The 19,050-nt window shown below is 39.4% G+C and overlaps 1 protein-coding gene and 1 long non-coding RNA gene across 4 annotated transcripts; one reads left to right on the top strand and one right to left on the bottom strand.

The window, feature by feature from the left end:
- Positions 1-1,169: 1,169 nt before the first annotated feature.
- CEP15 (centrosomal protein 15) lies at positions 1,170-11,257 on the bottom strand. 3 transcript variants are annotated; one of them, XM_068202113.1, is made up of 5 exons: positions 11,103-11,257; positions 9,575-9,655; positions 8,734-8,857; positions 3,980-4,054; positions 1,170-1,453 (listed from the first exon to the last, which is right to left on the bottom strand). In XM_068202113.1, exons 2-5 carry the CDS (start codon positions 9,625-9,627, stop codon positions 1,310-1,312), a joined length of 396 nt encoding a protein of 131 aa, XP_068058214.1. In that variant the 5' UTR covers positions 9,628-9,655; positions 11,103-11,257; the 3' UTR covers positions 1,170-1,309. The 3 variants fall into 3 exon arrangements, with proteins under 3 accessions (XP_068058214.1, XP_068058217.1, XP_068058215.1); XM_068202116.1 differs by lacking the exon at positions 11,103-11,257 and adding an exon at positions 10,569-10,642; XM_068202114.1 differs by lacking the exon at positions 11,103-11,257 and adding an exon at positions 10,469-10,593.
- Positions 11,258-11,429: 172 nt separating this feature from the next.
- On the top strand, positions 11,430-14,833 carry LOC137480389 (uncharacterized). The gene is made up of 3 exons (XR_011002870.1): positions 11,430-11,526; positions 12,706-12,828; positions 14,458-14,833. It is a non-coding gene; the product is annotated as an uncharacterized lncRNA (long non-coding RNA).
- Positions 14,834-19,050: the final 4,217 nt, after the last annotated feature.

Here is a 19,050-nt window from a genome sequence, read left to right as displayed (position 1 = left end):
AAGTTTTGATTTTACTGTGTCAGTGATTCTTCATGCTGCATAGGGATATAATGTTTTTTGAATAGCGGAGTCTCTATGTAGTATGAAGATGCATAGCTCAGATAACTAGTAGACTAGTAATATTTGCAATCATTACATTTTCATATCCTCAGACACTGCCAGAGGTACTTTTTTTTCCTACTACTTCCAGGTTGGGGGTGGAATGATGTTGTTGCAAGACATTAAATTTTAACAGTGTATTGACTCAAGTCCAGGTTCTTAACAATAAAAGAAATTAGTATTTTCTTGGCTTCTTTTGCTCAGGAAAGATAAAATTTCTGCAGGCCACGTCACACACCAGAAAGGATCTTCCACTGAACTGACACTTTCAGAAGTTCTGCATCAGTGAATTTTTCATACCAAGTTAGCTCAGTACAATTAAAACTCACTGATACTGCACCTTTGTAGGAGGAACCTGGGAAGCTGTTCAATGGTTGAAAATTAAAATATTGTATCTTCAACTTCTGTATACACTTTGTTCTTGGACAGCCACTGCCAGTTACCTTTCAGTTTGCTTCTTTCAAACTTTTCATGTCTCAGAAAAAATTCTCACTTGTAGATTATATCAGCAGAAAGAAAATAGAATTAAGAGCAGCCTAGGGGTAGCAAAAAGCCCTAGAGATTTGTTTGCCCACCCGCTAGACAACAAATACAATGTAGGCAGAAGGAGGTTGGGAAAAGCTGCCTGGAGTGAGGTGTATGAGTGATGAAAGTGGCAATGACAAAAACACCAGGGAAAACAAGATGCAGAAATTCAAGTTTGTTCCTTCTACAACCACTCTCTTGAAGGTTCTTGCGCAGATTCCTAGTGCTAAACCAAGGCTACTCTGATGCACAATCTGCCTTTTCTGCTAACAGCAAATTCTTCCTTTCTGCCTCATCCACGAGCAGGCATGCAGCACAGATGACTGAAGTGAAGAAAGATAATGCAAGAATCTGTCTTTACTTATCGCACTTACATGTAGAAGCAGAGGATCAAAAATAACATAAAAGCTCTTGTCACACTGAAAACCCAATTGCCTTGGTGGAAATCTACACACCAATGCTTCTCATTCTTGATCCTAAAAGCCCATTTGAGGATTGCTTCCCTAGTACAGAATAAAAATAAGGAATTGTACACAATGCAACAATGGAATAAAATTATCCTATATAATTAATTTTCATTTAAATTATTTACATTTCAGTTTCATGGCATGATTTTCTGTTGCCCGATCTGGATGATCTTCTTTGCTTAAGTGCTAAATTACAAAACAGAATTAAACTAAAATGTTTATTTTTGTGAATCTTCTTCAGGGTAGTTTATGTTCTGCTTTGTAGCTTTCATTTTCTTAAAGCCAATAGGAACTTCTGCTCTTCCTAAAAGAAACTCTTCCCATTTGGGAAGAGATTCTTTTATTGATGCCCAATAGAGAGTCTGAGAAAGATATAAGAAAAAATAAACTTAATTTCAAAATTTGTGTCAGCCAGTTTAAAACAATATAGAAATGCAATGCATTATTAAATCTTACTTTAAGAGTAAAGCAATTCAGAAAAGAACAACATAGTTAACATATGAAATTTTTAATCTCTTTTATGATACAAAATATCAGCTTGGAAATATTTCATTCTGCAGGACAAACTGTGAAGTGACTGAATGTGCCCTCTTGTGGTAAGCAATGCATCAGTTTAGACCTTACAGTACCTTTAATAAACTATTTCCCATGATTATATACTTTTCCAAAAGCAGCTTTTATATTTAAGTATGTATGTTACTGAAATTTCATTTTGCAGTGGAAAAAATGTTAGAAATGAAGGCTGCCCCTTTACCAATGTAAACTGATTATTCTAGAAAAGTTTACATTACTATATAGAACTATAGTTCAAAATATTTGAGTAAAATTTTAGACTCGATAATTCATTGATGAAGTAATCATATCCAGTATTTGGATCACAAATTAAAATAATAATAAAAAGGTGATGCATATTTAGTGAGTGGTCTAGGAGAATCTCTGTGGATCATCTAATCCTTCCTCTTGCTTTACACTGTGCCTCTGAGTAATACAATTAACATATTATTTATCTGTGTTATTAAGCATTCATCATTTTTCTGCTGGTATCCTAAGGATAACTGTTTTTAGGATTTTCAGGAACATTTTAAGTATCATTTTTTCCCCACAAAATAACGTGATCTAAGAACTGTGCTAAGATAGCACTTTAATCCATCCACGTATGTAAGCACCTATTGCCATTGATGTCCATTCAGAAAAATGTAATTTTGCAGTAGAAAACAGTTATGATACATATGTAGTGAGCCTTTTTTCTTTACTGAAGTATATACTAAAGGAGAAGCGCAGCATAAAACTGAAGATCTCCCTGCACTGTATTAGATTCCTGGCTAATCGTTTTGATCCTTACATGTAACTCAGATATAACTATGGCTCTTGCAGGTTTACAAAAATATTTTCTTCAACAGATTTACTCAAAGAATCTTTTTTGACAAGCATATGTGCTGTCACACAAAACTACTCCGACTCAGCAAGCTGGGGATCCATTATAGCCATAACTTTCAGAGTATCTTAATACAGACACATACATGGCTGAGTGAAATATGCTCAGAAGTGTTTTGGAACAAAGCACGCACAAGGATTTTGTACCATGAAAGAAAGTTTTCTTTTCCCACTATTTATAGCACTCTTTTCTAGAAGCATTAAAAAAAAAAAAAAGCTGAAATAGGATCTTCTCCTTCAAATAGTAACTCTGTTCTCTCCAAAATTTCACCACTGCAGCAGAGTGCAGACATTCTGCAGCCACAAGCAAAGGCTCTGCAGCCTCCAATTTGTGCTGACTTTGCTCAATGAGCAGCTTCACGCCTACCATGACCCAAACAACTCGAGAGGTGTCTCTAAAGTCACTGACGAGTCTAAAACTACTTCTGAACACAGTCAAGACAGGTTTAATGTTTAATATTAGTAGGTTGGCATCTTCCTTAGCATCATTCAAAATGTACAAGTATTCAGGAAAGGATGTATCCTTTTGCCTAAAAATGTCTAAAAATAATACAAAAGCCATGGAAGGGGCACACCCAGTGTGCCCCCTGTCACAGCCACAGTAGGCTATTTACAAAATGCAATGACAGATGAAAACTTTGAACAGTAACCAGAACAAGAAGTGATGCCTCTCCTTTAAGTAATAGCCTAAGCATGCCAACACTTGCCCAGCAGGTGTGAAGCTGAGGTACAATACACCTCTCTTCACAGCTGACAGCAATGAAACCTGGCCCTTTGCCCTGCTCTGACAGAGCCCCGGCACCCAAACCAGCACAGGACACTCTGCTTCTGTGCCTTTGGGAACCCAGCCACCTCACAGCACACAACACAAACACAAACCACTGGGGCAAGAAACAGATAGGAACCTGCTCAAAATTTTTATCTTGAAGGAATGCTTTAGGGACTGCAGGTTGAGAAGAAGAAAAAAGAACTGAGTGTTCCTGCTGCAGTACTTTTCATAAGCTTCCATACAACTCTAAAATAATTGATGTGAAATTTTCTCTGTTCATGCTGATAAACTGCTGACCCTGAAATGTAAAGGTGACAATCTGTGGTAAACTGAGAACGGGATGACCATATAAAACAATCCAAATAGCTCTGACATAGTAAACACAGTAACCGTCTAATATTCACAATATTGATTTTTTATATTTGACTTCATTTTTAAATAGAAGTTTGTATAGATCTGAAGGCTGCTAAATATTTCCACCAGAATGCTCCAGAATCTAGGGACCTTGTCCCAAAATTTAGGTTCAGCTTGCTACACAGCACACAGGCCTTTGGCTATACCAGTCACTGGATTTTAAAATCAATTATTTTCACTTTAAGAACATGCTTCAGGGAAAAAAAAAAAAGAAAAATATTTGGTAAACAGCAAATGAAAACAAATGAAAAGACAGAGTTCTAGGACTTACTTCTAACTTAACAGTATCAGGATGTGGGAGTAAATATGTTCTTTCTTGCAGCCTTCTTTCTGCTGCTTCTATATCCTAAAACACAAGCAAAGTACATTTTAAAAACAAGCACTGGGAATTTTAAAAGACAAATACACATATAATGACATTTAAATTAACTAAATAAACTCATTACAGCTAAACAGCATTCGAAAATTAACACTGAAGTTCAAATATTTGTTTAGTCACTCTGAAATACAACTTGTACTACTTAGACTAACCCCCTACAGCTGCTAAATGTGTTTGCTGCACCTTTTTCATACAAGAGTACATTTCACAACCAAGTAAGACTTTTGCTGTAAACACTGCTATTCTCTCTGGACACCAGGGTAAATTAGTTAAATTCTGTTGTATAAAACTTAAGGAAATAGAGGGGAACAGAACATCTTTCTCTGCTGCATAAGACTGAAGTATGTATTCTAGCTACTGTAACTGTAAAGTAACTAGGCAAATTATGTGCAAGATCTTTACTTCTCAAGACAAAGATGACTTGCTAATATGCATGCATAACATGTGCACATAAATGTAGAGCTGCAGCAAGCTGTTCACCAGACAAGCTTGGATGACAATGCACCTCACATAGTTTTCATACAAAAAAAAAAGTCAGTATTTGGGTTCCTGCTTGTCCAGTGGAAGTGTGCTGGATTCACAGAGGCCCAAATAAATCTTTTAAAAAAGAAACAAGCAAAAAAAATCAACAGCATCAAACAAATCCAAAGCATGCCCCCAAACTAACCGCCCTCCCCCTTTAAAGTTCTGACCTGTTCTTGTGGGCTTAGTTCCATACCCAAACATTGAAGAGATTGAGTGGTGGGCAGATGAAGAGAGACAGAAAGGGACGTGGGAGTGGGGTGTGAAGAAGCCAAAGCTGAACAGAGTGGAGGGGGAAAGAAAGTATAGCAGATGGCAGAGTTGGGAGCAGAGAGCGGGTGTGAAGAGTACAACAGAAAAACTAAATGAGAGAGGAAATTCCCTAAAGGGACTTCCCAAATATTCACCACCACTGCTGCTGAAAAGAAGAGTGAGATTCTGGAGGAGCATATCCACAAGAGAGACCAAACACGATTACTTGTATTGAATAATAGCCAGTCTGAATACATCAATAAGTAAACAGTGCTCAACTCAAGTTTAGTACAGTAGAGTATGATTAATAAAAGCAAAAAACCAGCCTTGCTGAAGTTTAACTTAGTGACACACATAGTCAGATTGTTCCATTTAGTGTTCATCTGATTTTATTTCATTAATTCCTTTTACAATATTCTCTTGTACATAATTACAAACCTAATCCAAGTAAAATAGTTCTTCCCCTTTCTACAGCAAAATCCATACCACTGTAGGAAGCTAAAGGATGTCTGAGAAAGAGTAAACTAATTCTCAGATTTATCCAAATTCTCAGAAGCAGCAAATGGCTTCCCCTTCTCACGTAGGAAAAGATTAATGGGATAAACATATAGAGGGAATAGGAAAAAGGACATAGACCGTTTGAAATCACGATGGCAAAATAACAGAGGCCAACACAGATTTAAGTGACTTAAGCAAGGAATTTCTCTGCTGCACATACTTAGAACAGGCACACACAAACAGCACCAAGTGAAGCTCGTATCAGAATGGCTCAGGCCAAGTCTGGAGAAGTTATCCCCATAACAAACCATACTGAATAAAGGATCATTCAGTAATGTTCACCTCATATTCTTTCATTGGATTTTCCTTTCTGATTACTTCTTCCTAATTACTGCAGGAATTTTAACAGGAAGGCAGAAGAATATCAATCATTTCTTTATAGACTCAGCCAAGTAACTGGAATGTTCATGGTGATAGGAAATGAATGTCTTTGAGGCAAGAAAGGAGAGAGCAGTTGTGCATATATGTTTAGTAGAGAAGGTCACTTTGGCATAGCCTAGATATTGGATGTGTCTTTTCATTGCCCACTCCAGTTTGTGTTGTGCAGCCTATTGTCATTCAGAATACTGATTTAATGACAGACAGTGAAAGAAATTTTTGCTGGAAGGTGTAGTATGCTTTAGAAAATAACTGGAACTACTGAAAGATTAGATGGCACTTCTTGTGTGTCTACACAACTGGTAAGGTTTGTAAGAAAAATAAATCCCTGTCATCAATATAAAAATAAGTACATCAGCAGTATAAACTTCTTTGGAAAAAACTAGCTAATCTAATATGTCACAGTACTGAAAAAAAAGAGAGCATCTTACAGTGCTTCCCCTAAAACCACAAGGACTGGAACAAAAACAATTCAAGACCCTTCCCCAGAGGTAAAATGGAATGCATGACACATGCATTGCTTTTAGGGGACCAAATTCAGCTGTCACTTATATTGATATCAGGCTGGCACAATCACACTTAAATAATTCTGGAATTGCATGCCCGGGAAGGAAAGCAAATTTGTTCTAAATTACCTTTCCAGTACTAATTACTATATAGCATACTCTTTCTTTTCTATTTCATGTTACAAGCTGTTGCACAGTAATACATATTTCTAAACACAAGAAATATCACTGAGAAACAAATGTCATAAATTAGATTACAAATACTAGTCTAATTTCTGCTTTTATTACGACAACATTATATAAGCACCAAATGATACAGATTTCCCTAATCTGCAGTCTCCCTCTAAAGACATTGAGGAAAATACTCTGATAATTATGCTAAAATGCTGAACAAATGCTTATAATGTCAAAATTTCAATTAAAAAAAAAAGGTTAGTTCCTTTCTTCCTACTGATTAGAATTTAAATTAATTTTGAAATCTTTCCTGTGCATAAATTCCAACTAGCACAGAGAAAGAAAAATGGCTTTTGCTATGATCTATTACTGAAAACAACTGATTTTGCTTACACGCAGAAAACCAGAAATGCAAATAAAAAAATAACACTTCGTCATGTCCATGTATTTTTGAGTAGGCCAAATCAACAACTCTCCACATGGTAACTGTGAAATGTACAGTGCCTGGTATCAGGAACAATATTCTGAAGCTGGCACATTAATCAGTCTTGTTTTCAAGCTTCTCATATATTATGCTGCATAGATTTTTTTCCTGTTTTCTTCTGTTATCAAAAAGCATCTGCAAGAGTGCATGCTTGTTAAAACTAGGGTAAAATTAATAGATTTAAATTGATTTATGCTATTTTATCCTGCAACAGAATTTGTTTTGATACATATGTTTTTGCTTTTTTTCTGTAAAAACACCAACATTTTTGACACTTGAAAGGAACAATTTTGAGGATGTGACAGAAGATAGCAAATATCTGTTTAACTGCAGAAATATTTACACTCTGTATATGTCTGAGCTATTGTTACCATTTCCACTATAATACAGCTTTCAGGATGGAGAAATATACTCTGCATTTATTGTGTTTGCCTGTATATGTAAACTGAAAATGCATTCATAAACACAAATAATTCATAAAACCCTAAATTTACGAAGTAAAAATCTAACCTAAAACATCTATGGAAAATAGGAGTCATAATGGCTGAAATTACTAAATCAACAGAGCAGGAGCTATGGAAAAAAATAACCAAGCCATCTATTTATCCTCAGCCTCTCTCTGAAGCACCTACACTTACTATACCAAAAAAAGAGGGGCTTGATTGCCCCTGTCCAGAGTGTACCAGTTCATCAGCACAAGCTGAAAAATCTTCAGTGTCAGAGAATAGTTAAGAAGGCATTCCTGGCTAACTGTTCTTCTTGTCTTCCCCTCTCTAAATAAACCTCCTATTTAAATACAAACTCCAATGCAATAGAATTATACCCACCCAAAATGTGAACATTTTAAATCTGAACCAGGCTCTGCATAAAAAAACCCAAAGAAATTCTGGTGACACAAATTAATGTTGTAATTTTCTAGAGTAAAACTTTTTCAATAAACACAATACATGCATTATGGACCCTTAATAAGTAGGAGCTTAAAGAAAACGCACAGGGGGTTCAGTTTTCTGCTGCCTCCTGGAAAAGCAATACACATTTTTCAAATGCATCATGTCAGTGGTCAAGTGTATCTCTTCAAACTCAGATGCCTGAGCTAGGGCTTCCAGAGGAGCCTTTCAGTATTCCAGTCCCTGTCATAGAATTTAGATATTTTTAATTGCCTAGGAAAAAAATCTTACCTGACTATTACAACAGGTATGCAGAACAGCTATGAACATTATTAATGGTGTCAACCCTATGAAGGGCCAGAAACACCAAACACTGCTTTCACAGACCTGCAAGTAAAATGCTTGAAGTCACTCTACACCTCTTTAGAGAAAAATATTAAACAGAGAACCTCTTCCACAACTTATCACAACCACAGCAGAACAGTTCCTACCCTTGGCCCAAAGCACTGTAGCCTGGTCAGCCCATTTCCAAACATACCCACAGCATAGAGGGGCTGTGAGTCCTGACAGACCCCTAAGTTCTCTCAGGCAGACATGTACCAGCATGTGTTACTTCACTACATGTGCTTAAAAAAAATAAAAATACATAGTAGCAGCTGCCACCATGAGGCTTTTGTAAGAAGGGCACGGGAAATAGGTAGTGATGCCATGGGATAATAAAGACTTGTCATTTAATAGTTTTTGGTCAAGTTCCAGAAAAAGGAACCATATAGAAGAGAATTCCAATGACAACTATAGAGCAAACACTTCTCTCTTTTTTTTTAATTATCTAAGCTACATAACCGTGACATTTTGATGCGGTTCCTGGTAGTTGCAGAAACTTACATTTAAAAGTGCTGCATTCCTTTTATGAGCTGCATCAGCTGCTTGAGTTTGCCATGTCTTTTTAGTCTTTTTGTCTCTTAGATAAGTCTCCATCTGCTGTAGCAGCTCTGATCTCTGAGACAGTCTACAAAGGAAAACATTTTGCTAAGTGGGTAGAACATTTTGCTCAGGAGCTAGAAAATAACCTTTTTACCTTACCCAGTTTTCTCAAAACTATGGGCTAATTAAGCCGGCTGCAGGGTGGGTGTGCTGGGGGAGGGAAAAGGTACAGGCAGGCATCACCTGCTGTGCTTGTACCAAGCTATAACGTTGCAACCAGCACTCCTCAAATGCTGAGGTGCTCAGAAACACTGAATCTCCCAGAAGAAGGAAAGACAGGGTGGGTTGGGGTGACTTGATCAGTACCACATTTGCTCACTGGCACGTACTAGTTGTTACAAGAAAAGCAAATTTTCCTGAATCACTACTGTATTTGCCTCACAATTTGAGTTTACAGGGCAACAAAGAAGCAACTCTATAATTGAGGCATTGACTGAGAGAATCCAATTACCTTCCCCAAATAGGAATTTAACAGTGACAGGTTGACAATGGAGGTCTCGAACCAGTACCACCATTGGAAGTCAAAAACCTCATCAACCTAAATACTCTAAACGGCAGGCAAGGATGCTAATTCCCATGGTTCCTGAAGGAAGAGTGCCACCTCCTGGAACTCCAGCCCCTTGCTGAAGCACCACTGTGCCGTGCAGAGCTCAGGTTCACTGGCACTGAGGGTCGTGGGCAGGGAGGGAGAATATCACAAGACCCAACACACACTGCTGCAAGGCACAGCACAACTACTCACATCTCCTCATGTCTTCTAGCAAGGTGAACCTCCTGAGCCAAACAGGATGACATCTTCAGTTGTTTTCCCCAGTTTTGTACTCTATAAAAGGAAAGCCAAGTGAAATTAAAATTGTCTAAAGATGTACATTAACGTACACTTTCCAGTATTAAACGATTCTGGTTAAAAAGCTGCACACATTATACATGTCAGCTATCTACACAAAACCTGCCACAAGGCATTGCTACAATTTGCTTTGATTACGTTCACACTATGAATGTTCACAATATGTTTCAGGGAAATGCTACTGTATTCTAATAATTTATGAAAACCAAGTTTTTTTCAGTTTCAGATTCAGCACTGAGTTTTCTTGAGTTTCAGATGCTTATAACCACATACATACTTTGTGCTTAAATAAATTGTCTTTTACTGTTCACATTACTGATTTCTGGCTTTTATCACATTACACTGAACACAGTTATACTTGTAAACTACTTCTCATAGATACAGGGACCTGTTCATAGGTTTAAATTGTTTACAACTCAATGGATTTTTTTCTGAGCTATTAAGGAGATCAACTGCCCACTGATGCAAATAAAGATCCTACAGCACTTTTCAGAAGACTGAAAATGTTTTGGCTATTTTTTTTTTTCACCTCAAAGGTGACTGCGTTTTTACTTTAAGTAAAATTAAATAACTTGTCACGTGTTGATAATCTCAAAGGGTGGGAGAACTAAAAGAGCTCATCAAGATAACATTAGTTAAGGCCTCCTCACTATCACGTGTCACACCTAACTCTGAAACCAGCGATTTACATGTGGCCTCTTCTGATGCTGGGGTGCATCTTCTAGGGATGTATGTTTTATCACACTCTGAAAACACCTCTGTCCGCCTGGTCTGTTGCTATTGCTTCACCTTGTTTAACACGGAGCACACCCATTCAGCGCTCCTTCCTTCAGCCGGGCACTTCGTGCTCTTTGCCACAGGAGAAGCCAGAGCATCCCGCCGCCCGTACCGCCTGTCTTTAAGGGCGCCTATAGCTTACAACAGGAGCGATAAACCGGCACCGCCGTGAGGGACAAACCGGCACCGCCGTGAGGGACAAACCGGCACCGCCGTGAGGGACAAACCGGCACCGCCGTGAGGGACAAACCGGCACCGCCGTGAGGGACAAACCGGCACCAGCCTGAGCATCCTCCGCCCGCTGCACCGTGGGGCAGCCGCTGCCCTGGGCAGATGCCAAGGCTTGAGGCAGCCCGGGACGAAGCTCCGCGGGCAGACCCCGATCTCCAGCAGCCCCAGGGAAGCCCCTCGAGCCGAGTACAGCACCTCCACCCCGGCACCCGCGGCCACTCCGCCTCGGGCCGCGGCCCTGACGGGGCGGGAGCGCCACGGCCACAGCGGGGCCGCGCACCGCCTGCGCCCTACCATTGGGAAAGGGGGGGGAAAGGATGGATTTACGATCTCTTTGAAAGGTGCCATCCCGTATAATTACGGGAGAATAAGTCAGGAAATAAAAGTAAAATACCAAATACACTAGCTAGTTTACCTTTAGCCTCGCCGGCTTCCAAAAGCAAATCAACCAACCGCAATGATCTCCGGGACGTCTTAGAACCCCCCGCCCTCGCTGCCATGGAGACGGCCGGAAAGGTGGAGCCGAGCCGTCGTCTCGGTGGGCGGGATCAGGCGGGGGCGGGAAGGGATTCGGCCCCTGGGATTGGAGGAGCGAGAGGGCGCGGGGCCAATCACGGCCCGGGGCGGGAGCGCGGGGAGAGGCGGCCGGGGGCGCGGGTCCCGCGTGCCCGCGCTCCCCCTCACGGGGCTGGCGCCCCGGTGGCCCCGGGGCTCCGCCGCGGTTTGCGTTTAAAGAAGCTCGTCCTCCCTCCGTGCAGGGCACAGCCTTCCATGTCCGACCCGGGAGAGCGCCCGGCAGCGCCAGCCCGCTTCTCCACATGGTTTCCAAACCTTCTGGTGTGATCCTGCCCGTGTGTCAGACCTTAGTTCCTTCCCAGTCTCGAAGCTGGAGGGTTGCTGAGGCGAATCTAGGCCTTTATAGGCAAATTTACATAAAAATAGACTCCAAATTAAAATAAAAACACAATCCACATTTTTTGTTTTCTGTAAATGTTTTGTCCTTCACAGAAAACACAAAAAAATTCCAAGCTAGATATAGCTAAAAAAAATTTTTTTATCCATTTGAGTGGTGCCCAATAGATTTACGTACATGTGCAGCTCTAGATTTCTAAAAGGTGCTGTGGAAGTGCTTGTCTTGCCTAAATGTTCTCCATCTAAGCATTCTCTCATCCTAGTTTAAGAGACCTCATCACAAGCCTTTCTTACTGCTGATCGAATCTGTTTCTTGTGGTTTTTCATATTTTTATATTTTCTAATTTTTTCTGCCTTTTATACTTCTGCAACAGATTCACATTAATTCACTTCATGACATAAGTAGAAGCTCTTCAATGTACTTGTCAACTTACCCTTGCTTATTGTAGCAGTCAGGATAAATAGGACTTAAAAAGTTATTTTAATTTCTTTTTATCATTGTGATTTAAAGACAAGACTTTCCATTAGATATCACAGAGGCGTAGGAGTCAGTCCTCATTTCTAATGGTGCGAAAAGCTAATTGTTATGGTCACACTAACGGCAACAGAAAGCCCAAGTGTTCTGCATATTTTACTTTGAGCTATGCCAGCTCTCTGTAATGGCTGTCATCCTTCTTTCTTTGTAGCATTTAATACATTTCAGGAAGAAAAGAGACAAACTGAAGTTTGGTTTACATAGACCATTATAGATGCCATTTGTGATGAGAATGCCAAGAGCATTTTTCTAAAGTTACAGATACTATCAGTTGTTCAGTATTGCAGAAAAAGAGACAGGGGGAAGCCATAACTTTCTAATGGCTAATTTCTTATGTGACAGTGGGTGAATTTCATAGCTACTGAGCTATAAACTCTCATTTTAACCTAGATTGGTTCTGAAGCTGTCAAGAATATAAGCTTTAAACTTATTTCAAAAAATACTGTGCTGGTAACAGCTACAAATCCCCACGTGCTGGTTTGGGTTGGTATGGAATCAATTTTCTTCACGGTATCTGATCTGGGGCTGTGTTTTGAATTTGTGGTGGAAACAGAGCTGACAACTCAGGGAGATTTCTGCTGGTCAAGGCCTTTTCTGCTTCTGCCCCATCTTGTGGGAGTGCACAAGGTGATGGGAGGGACACAGCCAGGACAGCTGATCTAACCGATCCAGGTGACATTCCAGACCCCTCCAGGTGACATTCCAGACCATATGGTGTCATGGTCAGCGTACAGAGCTGGGGAAGGAAGATGTGTACACGGGGAAAAGCTTTCTTTTGTATCTGAATGCACTGGCGCCCCGCTGTAGTGTGTCTTGCTGTTACATGTGTGTCATGTCATGTGTGCCCCTGCCTGAGCTTCCAGTTATGTTATGGATCTTCCAGAAAAAACCCACCTTTAACAGTTTTATAAAAAGCCTTTTTTCCACCCAGATTCTGTCTTCATTAGATACTTCTATGTGAGTTTGCTGTTGGATCACTGCTATAAAGAATTGAAAAACTAGATGCCTGCCAGTGGCAGAGATCTGTATTTACTATCCATATGGATTAAGGACTTAGTGTGGAAATGGGAACATTGTGACCCTCACTCTTTTTTAACCCTGCAACTTGATTTTGCTCTGAAAGCTTTGAGGGTTTTGAGGGTTTTCTGAGTGAAATTGGTGGATTGGGACACTAGATGGCACTTAAATACAGCTAACAAAGATTTTTGTCTCTTTCAACGCACAAAAACAGTCTAACACATCCTGTTCTAACATGCAGTTAATTATATCCTCAAAGTGATGTCTTGGATTGATATTACTAAACAAACATATAAAAAATGTAATTACAGACAACTGAAATAAATACTGTGGGCTTATAATTGCAAGATATGTTTTTTGCTTGTAATATGCTACACACCTGTGCATAGTTTATATAGATAGTATTTTATTTTGTCATTTTTACTAACATTTAGGATGGCACGATTTAGCTTTATGTGTGTTTATTTACTGCTAGCAATTTTTGCCATATGTCAGTTTTTAAAAAAGGAAATGTTTTTATATATTGGGATTGCAAGACACACCAGTATTTCAGAGGGAAAACTGTAAGAAAGGAGTTTTCTTATATGAAACCACTTCAAAACTTTTTTAAAGAAATGCGCATATTTTAGGGGTTTTTTCTTTGCTTTCCCCTTCTTCCTTCCCTTACCTTTTGAGGTACCCCTTTGTTGGTACAGTAGCTGAATGTCCACTTTGAGGTCTATCTGTTCATAAACATTTGTTGAGTGATATCATTGGTGAAATGCAGCAGGCCTATGGGACAGTCCGAGACCATGAAATCCCATCAGAGAGAGCGGCCTGTGGCCATCACCTTGGCTTATGGCAGTTTTCCTATCAGCTGCAGAGGCTCTCTGCAGCATTCAGTCAACTGCACAAGCCCTGTGCAAAGCTGCTTTAAGTTACTACAAGTGAGCTAATAAAGTATCAAACTTAGGAGGGTAAAAATGGGCTTCTAATTCCTCTTTTGCATTCCAATATTCAGAGACTAGCTCTCAACCTTTCTGGTTGGCAGGTCCTCTACCTTTCCCTGTCCTGTGTTACAAATGACTGTCTTCTCTGCAGTAGTGATGTTAGAGCTGAGATGAAGCTCATAAATGGTAGGACAACTCAAGAACATATTCCTGTATTTGGGTTTTGGGTTTTTTGGTAGCTAAAGGTGTGTATTTGGCGTGGGAAACACTGGTGCACCTGTGGAAGCCAAGTGTTGTTGAAAATTAATTTCCAACACATTTGTCTATGGTTAGACAAACTAATGTAATCTGTGTGTGCTTGTTGGAATTGACCCCAGACATCAGGAGACCTGTTTCAGGTGAGCCAGAACCCAAACAGCAGACCAGGGTGGGCTCAGCAACCATCAGCTGGTGCGAAAATAGTCCAAACTAGAGACAACTGGGCCGAGTTCCGAAAAAGAGTTGGAAGACCTTTGTGAAGAGGAAGAACCAAGAGCTGTGTGTGTGAGAGCACAGAAGTGGTAGAAGTCCAGCTGCTTTGTATGCCTGTCAAAATGTAGTGTAAAACTGTGCATCCGGCCAGGCCAGACTCTGTCCAGTGTCACAGAAAAAAATACTGTTCTTGATAAAAAGATGTTAACATGACAATATTTTCTTCATGCTGCAAGTAGGGATGGAAACCTGACAAATAAAACAAATCTAAAAAAATAAGTATTCAGCTGCAATTTCTTTTTTTTTTTTTTTTTTTTTTTCTTTGAGGAAAGTCCTTTAAGGTTCTGTAAATATAACTAGACTAGACAATTCTTCAGATAGTTTGGTGATACTCCCTCTCAGTCTTGTCAAGGGCACCAATAGGTGCTCTCCATCAGTAGTGTCTGTCGTATAGCTACTTATTTTTGAAGAGCCCATGAAAATAGTTTGGCCCTTAAGTAAGAACATTAAGCTTTCCCTTAAAATACAAACAACAAACAAACAAACAAACAACAAAAAAACAAAACACAAAAAAACCCAGGTCTCCACTGACTTTAACAGATGTACAGGTAGCTGAATGTTTTACAAGTAATTATAATAACTATTTACAGTAATTAACTTGAATCTAATTGCTTCTCAGCATGTTACGATAGTAAATGAAAACTTCATTTCAAACAATTCCCATTGTCTGTTTTCACTAAACTGCACAAAGGAAACACAATAAAAAACCTCTTTGAGAACCACCGTTCTCTGTTCCTGTTTGGAGTACTTTGAGTGGACGTGCTTAGCTTTGATCTTTCAACCAGCACTTCACTTACCTGTGTAGACTGGATATTTCTTCCCCAGTGTGGAGAGCAAGCTCCTCCTGAGAGCATAAGGGGTGCATGTGACCAAGAGGGATAGAAATACACTTTTTGGCTCATAAAATCATGTCAGATGGTTTACACAAGGGAAGGCTAATTTTCCTTGGCTCCCTCCCTAATCAGTGCAGAGAGCTCAGCTCTCCTTGACCATGATGTAGACTGGAGGCTGAGCATTTGGAGCTGCTCTGATGGACCAGAGGTATTATTCTGTACGGGCTGTGTAGGGAGCTTTGAGAAACTGCTTTCCTCAGATTGGTGCTTGTAGTTATGTACCTGATCAGTGTCTGACCATCTGCTTCAAAACTATTCACAGCTTATGTCTTTCACACCCTAGCGGAGGGAGGTTCATTGGAGCTCCTCAGGACTGACTTTGCCTGCTGCACAGACAGAAAGTCTGTCAGCTTTGGCCTGCTTTGAGATTCCTGTTCGAAACCGTAGCAATTTCACTGAGCAGTAGGTCAGTGCCTGCTAATTTCATGTGAATTCAGTCACATGCAGGTACTGCTGGTTATTTAAACACTCTTCCAACTTCCAATGCATTCACACGATGCTTCAAACAAACTGGACTATTCAGCTTTGTGCTCTGGGATGGTGAAGGGCACCATCTTCAGCTTCAGGCCATTTGCACTGGGTGTACAAGTCACCCTATAAGTTTTAGCCACCCTAAGTAATGCTATTGCCATCTGGTTGTACATTAAAATTGCCTTATTCTGTAATGATGATACATCTACAACAGCAAAAAGTACTTTGAATTTTAATACATGCATTTATACAACTGTCAAGATGCCTGATATTAATAGCTTGACTTTTACTGTAAGTGGAGGTATAAGAAATAACACCACCTTCACAGTTCTGGCACAGTTTCCTCATGAGCTGAATTCTCAGCCCATTGTTTCTGGATTTTGCCATACAAACCTGAGCAGCAGTATTCTATTTTTTAATTTCTGTTTCGATTTTGAGTGCTTTTATTATGAATTTCTTTAGTTCCAGGAAGAGATTAGAGAGGCAACAGTGCTTCTCTTGCTGCATAACACCAACATTTACTGACAATAAGAATAACTGAACTTGTACAGGAAGCCAATTTCTAATAAACCCTTTTACTGGGTTGTTGTTATGAAGCTTGAGCTTTTCATTTTTTACAAAAAAAGCCCCACTTTTAAAAGAAAGGTCAGTCAATCTTTTTAGAAAGATTTAATAAATGACTTTTCCCACCTTACAGAATTTAGTCTTTTGTTGAATTGTTTCTGTTCCTATTAAAGCCTCACAAAAATGTACCTTCTATTATATTTCTTCTAATAGGTTTCTCAGCCTTATAACTATAATAAATTTGTCAGTCTAGGTTCACTGAACACTGGAGTTGAAAATCCTACCACAACAGATTAGAAATATAACCATTTCTAAACCCTTTCAAGAAGTTTTACCCTTTCTTTCAACACATTTTATGTACTCAGCAATTCAACGAAAATAACCTTTCAGAGTCATTCTTTAAAGTCTCTTTCTTGGTGATAGCACAGTTGAGCCATTTGATCAGTCAGTCAGAAAACCTGAGTCCTGTTCCCATCTCTGCCAGAGTGGATTCATAGTCTGAACCAACTTGCTGAAAGCCAACGTTTTCTTAAGTGTTCATTCAGAGGAAATGACCAACTTGACCCACACAAGACCTGAATTTTTAGAGCAGCTGAGTGCTCAGATCTGCAATTTCAGTAATTTTGAGCGGTACCCTTAGCACTGCTAAAATGGTTAAAAAAAATCAAATAGTATCTTGTTTGGTAATCAGAGATAGAAAGCCTCAGAAGAAGCTCTTATAGCAGATTTAAAAAGATATGCATTTTTTTTTTTTTTTGCCTAATCTCTTTCCTCTATATTGTTTCCATGAAATTTGGTTGTTGGTTGTGGTTTTCCTTTTTCTTTTTAGGAGAGAAGTTACATTTCTTACAAACACAAAATACTAGTTTGATAAACAGTTCTTTCCAGGAAATGTCTTAAAGTGTGAGAGAATGTAACAAAACCTTTAGAATATTAACAACCATCCTAAAATCAGAGAAGCAAGGAGGATGATCACATAAATCTAAGAAAAGGGAACAGAATCTATGTAGCTCAAGCCTCATGTTATAAAAAGAATCAACTTTGCTTTAAAACACTGTGTGAAGTATAAATGTCAATGTATCATATTTCCTTTGTATGAACAAATTGGAAGGAGAAGAGACAAGAGTTATGCAAGTAATATAAAAGCATAATTAATGAATACTTCCATGGGACACAATCTGCACTAATCCCAAATTACAGGTCATATTCTATCCTTCGATTTAACCCCCTCCCCTCAGGCTTATCCATAACCATAATTCATCTTTTCATAAAAGATGAATTGTCTCACCCCTCTTTACTTTTAAGAGAATTGTTCAGCTGAGCTTCTTGCAAACCTTTTACAGGTCATTCTACTTATCTGACCAGCTGTGATGGTTCTGGTGTGTTTCTGGTCACCTGAGTTCAAGAAAAATGAAGAGGTATAGAAGAAGCTTTCAGGATGATCAAGAGAGTGAAGCAAACTTGTTTTGTGAGAAAAGATTAAAATATTTGGCTTATTTATCAAAACAGAAGCAGGAAGGGTGTCCAATTGTTTTTTCTAACAATAGAATGATAATATTAATATTGGTGAAAAAGAGATTTTAAAACAAAATTATAGTGCTATGAGAAGAACAAATGGGTGTAATCCATTTGTGTCCCTGCCCATGGCCAGATGGGTGGAACTACATGAACTCTGAGGTCCTTTCCAATGCAAATCACTCTATGATTCTGTAATGAATAAACCTTCTATTGAACAGAGAGGTTTTAGGGAAGTGCTTAAGTATCAGACAGGTGAACTTCTGGACAGAATACAGAGGGAGGGAGAATGGGTTCATTTTAAACGGATCTTCACCCATCTGTGGCTGGGAGTCTGAGCCATGGCTTTCTGGTGACCTTTGGAGGGAAGGCTGACTTGCAGAGCCTTTCCCATGGGAAGGTTTTCATAGCAGACCTCTTCAGTTGAGCCATGCTGGTGAAATACCAGAATCCCACCACCAGAGTCAGTATTGCTATCAGCTGCTGGTCTTCATTGAGAGAAAAATTGGAAATTAAAGCTACCAGTCGCCTGCTGCTCTGTGCCTCTGGCTGTGGATAGCATTGCAGAGGGAAAATCTGTAAAAAACACACAATGCACAACTTGTGCAGTCAGCTTGGCTCTGCCTGCCAAGCCAGGCTGCGTTCGTGACATGTTTGTAGGTGTGCAGGGCACTGCTACTCCATTCAGGCATTGGGAGGAGAATGTTTTGAACACAGCATCTCTGCGTTGTAAAGATCTTCCTGTATGCATAGGCTTCCTAATGTAACCTTCTATTTGCTGTGATCTCACTACGAGCTTTACATTACAAAGTCCTACATGACATTATTTGTGGTTGGCTGTTTGTCTGAACCTATTTCATAGCCTAAGGCAGTGAAAGGCAGGTGAATTCAAATTTTAGCTTTCAAATTGGTTTTCAAATGCTGTCAGTTTAAAATATTTAAATAGCAGTAAGTTCTAACAGCATTCTCAGATATTCTTGCACAGTGGATTGTCTT

Source organism: Anomalospiza imberbis, chromosome 11 (assembly GCF_031753505.1).
Source record: "Anomalospiza imberbis isolate Cuckoo-Finch-1a 21T00152 chromosome 11, ASM3175350v1, whole genome shotgun sequence".
NCBI classification, from domain to species: Eukaryota; Metazoa; Chordata; class Aves; order Passeriformes; family Viduidae; genus Anomalospiza; species Anomalospiza imberbis.
Note: the sequence above shows the minus strand (reverse complement) of the source record. Positions and strands in the feature narration are given on the sequence as shown.

What these genes read in the sequence shown, in the direction of transcription:
- CEP15 (XM_068202113.1), bottom strand. Translation starts at nt 9,627, where the DNA reads ATGTCATCCTGTTTGGCTCAGGAGGTTCACCTTGCTAGAAGACATGAG. An exon ending in GCTAGAAGACATGAGGAGAT is followed by an intron (nt 8,858 to 9,574) that starts GTGAGTAGTTGT and finishes TTTCCTTTGTAG; the next exon opens with ACTGTCTCAGAGATCAGAGC. An exon ending in CTGATACTGTTAAGTTAGAA is followed by an intron (nt 1,454 to 3,979) that starts GTAAGTCCTAGA and finishes TATCTTTCTCAG; the next exon opens with ACTCTCTATTGGGCATCAAT.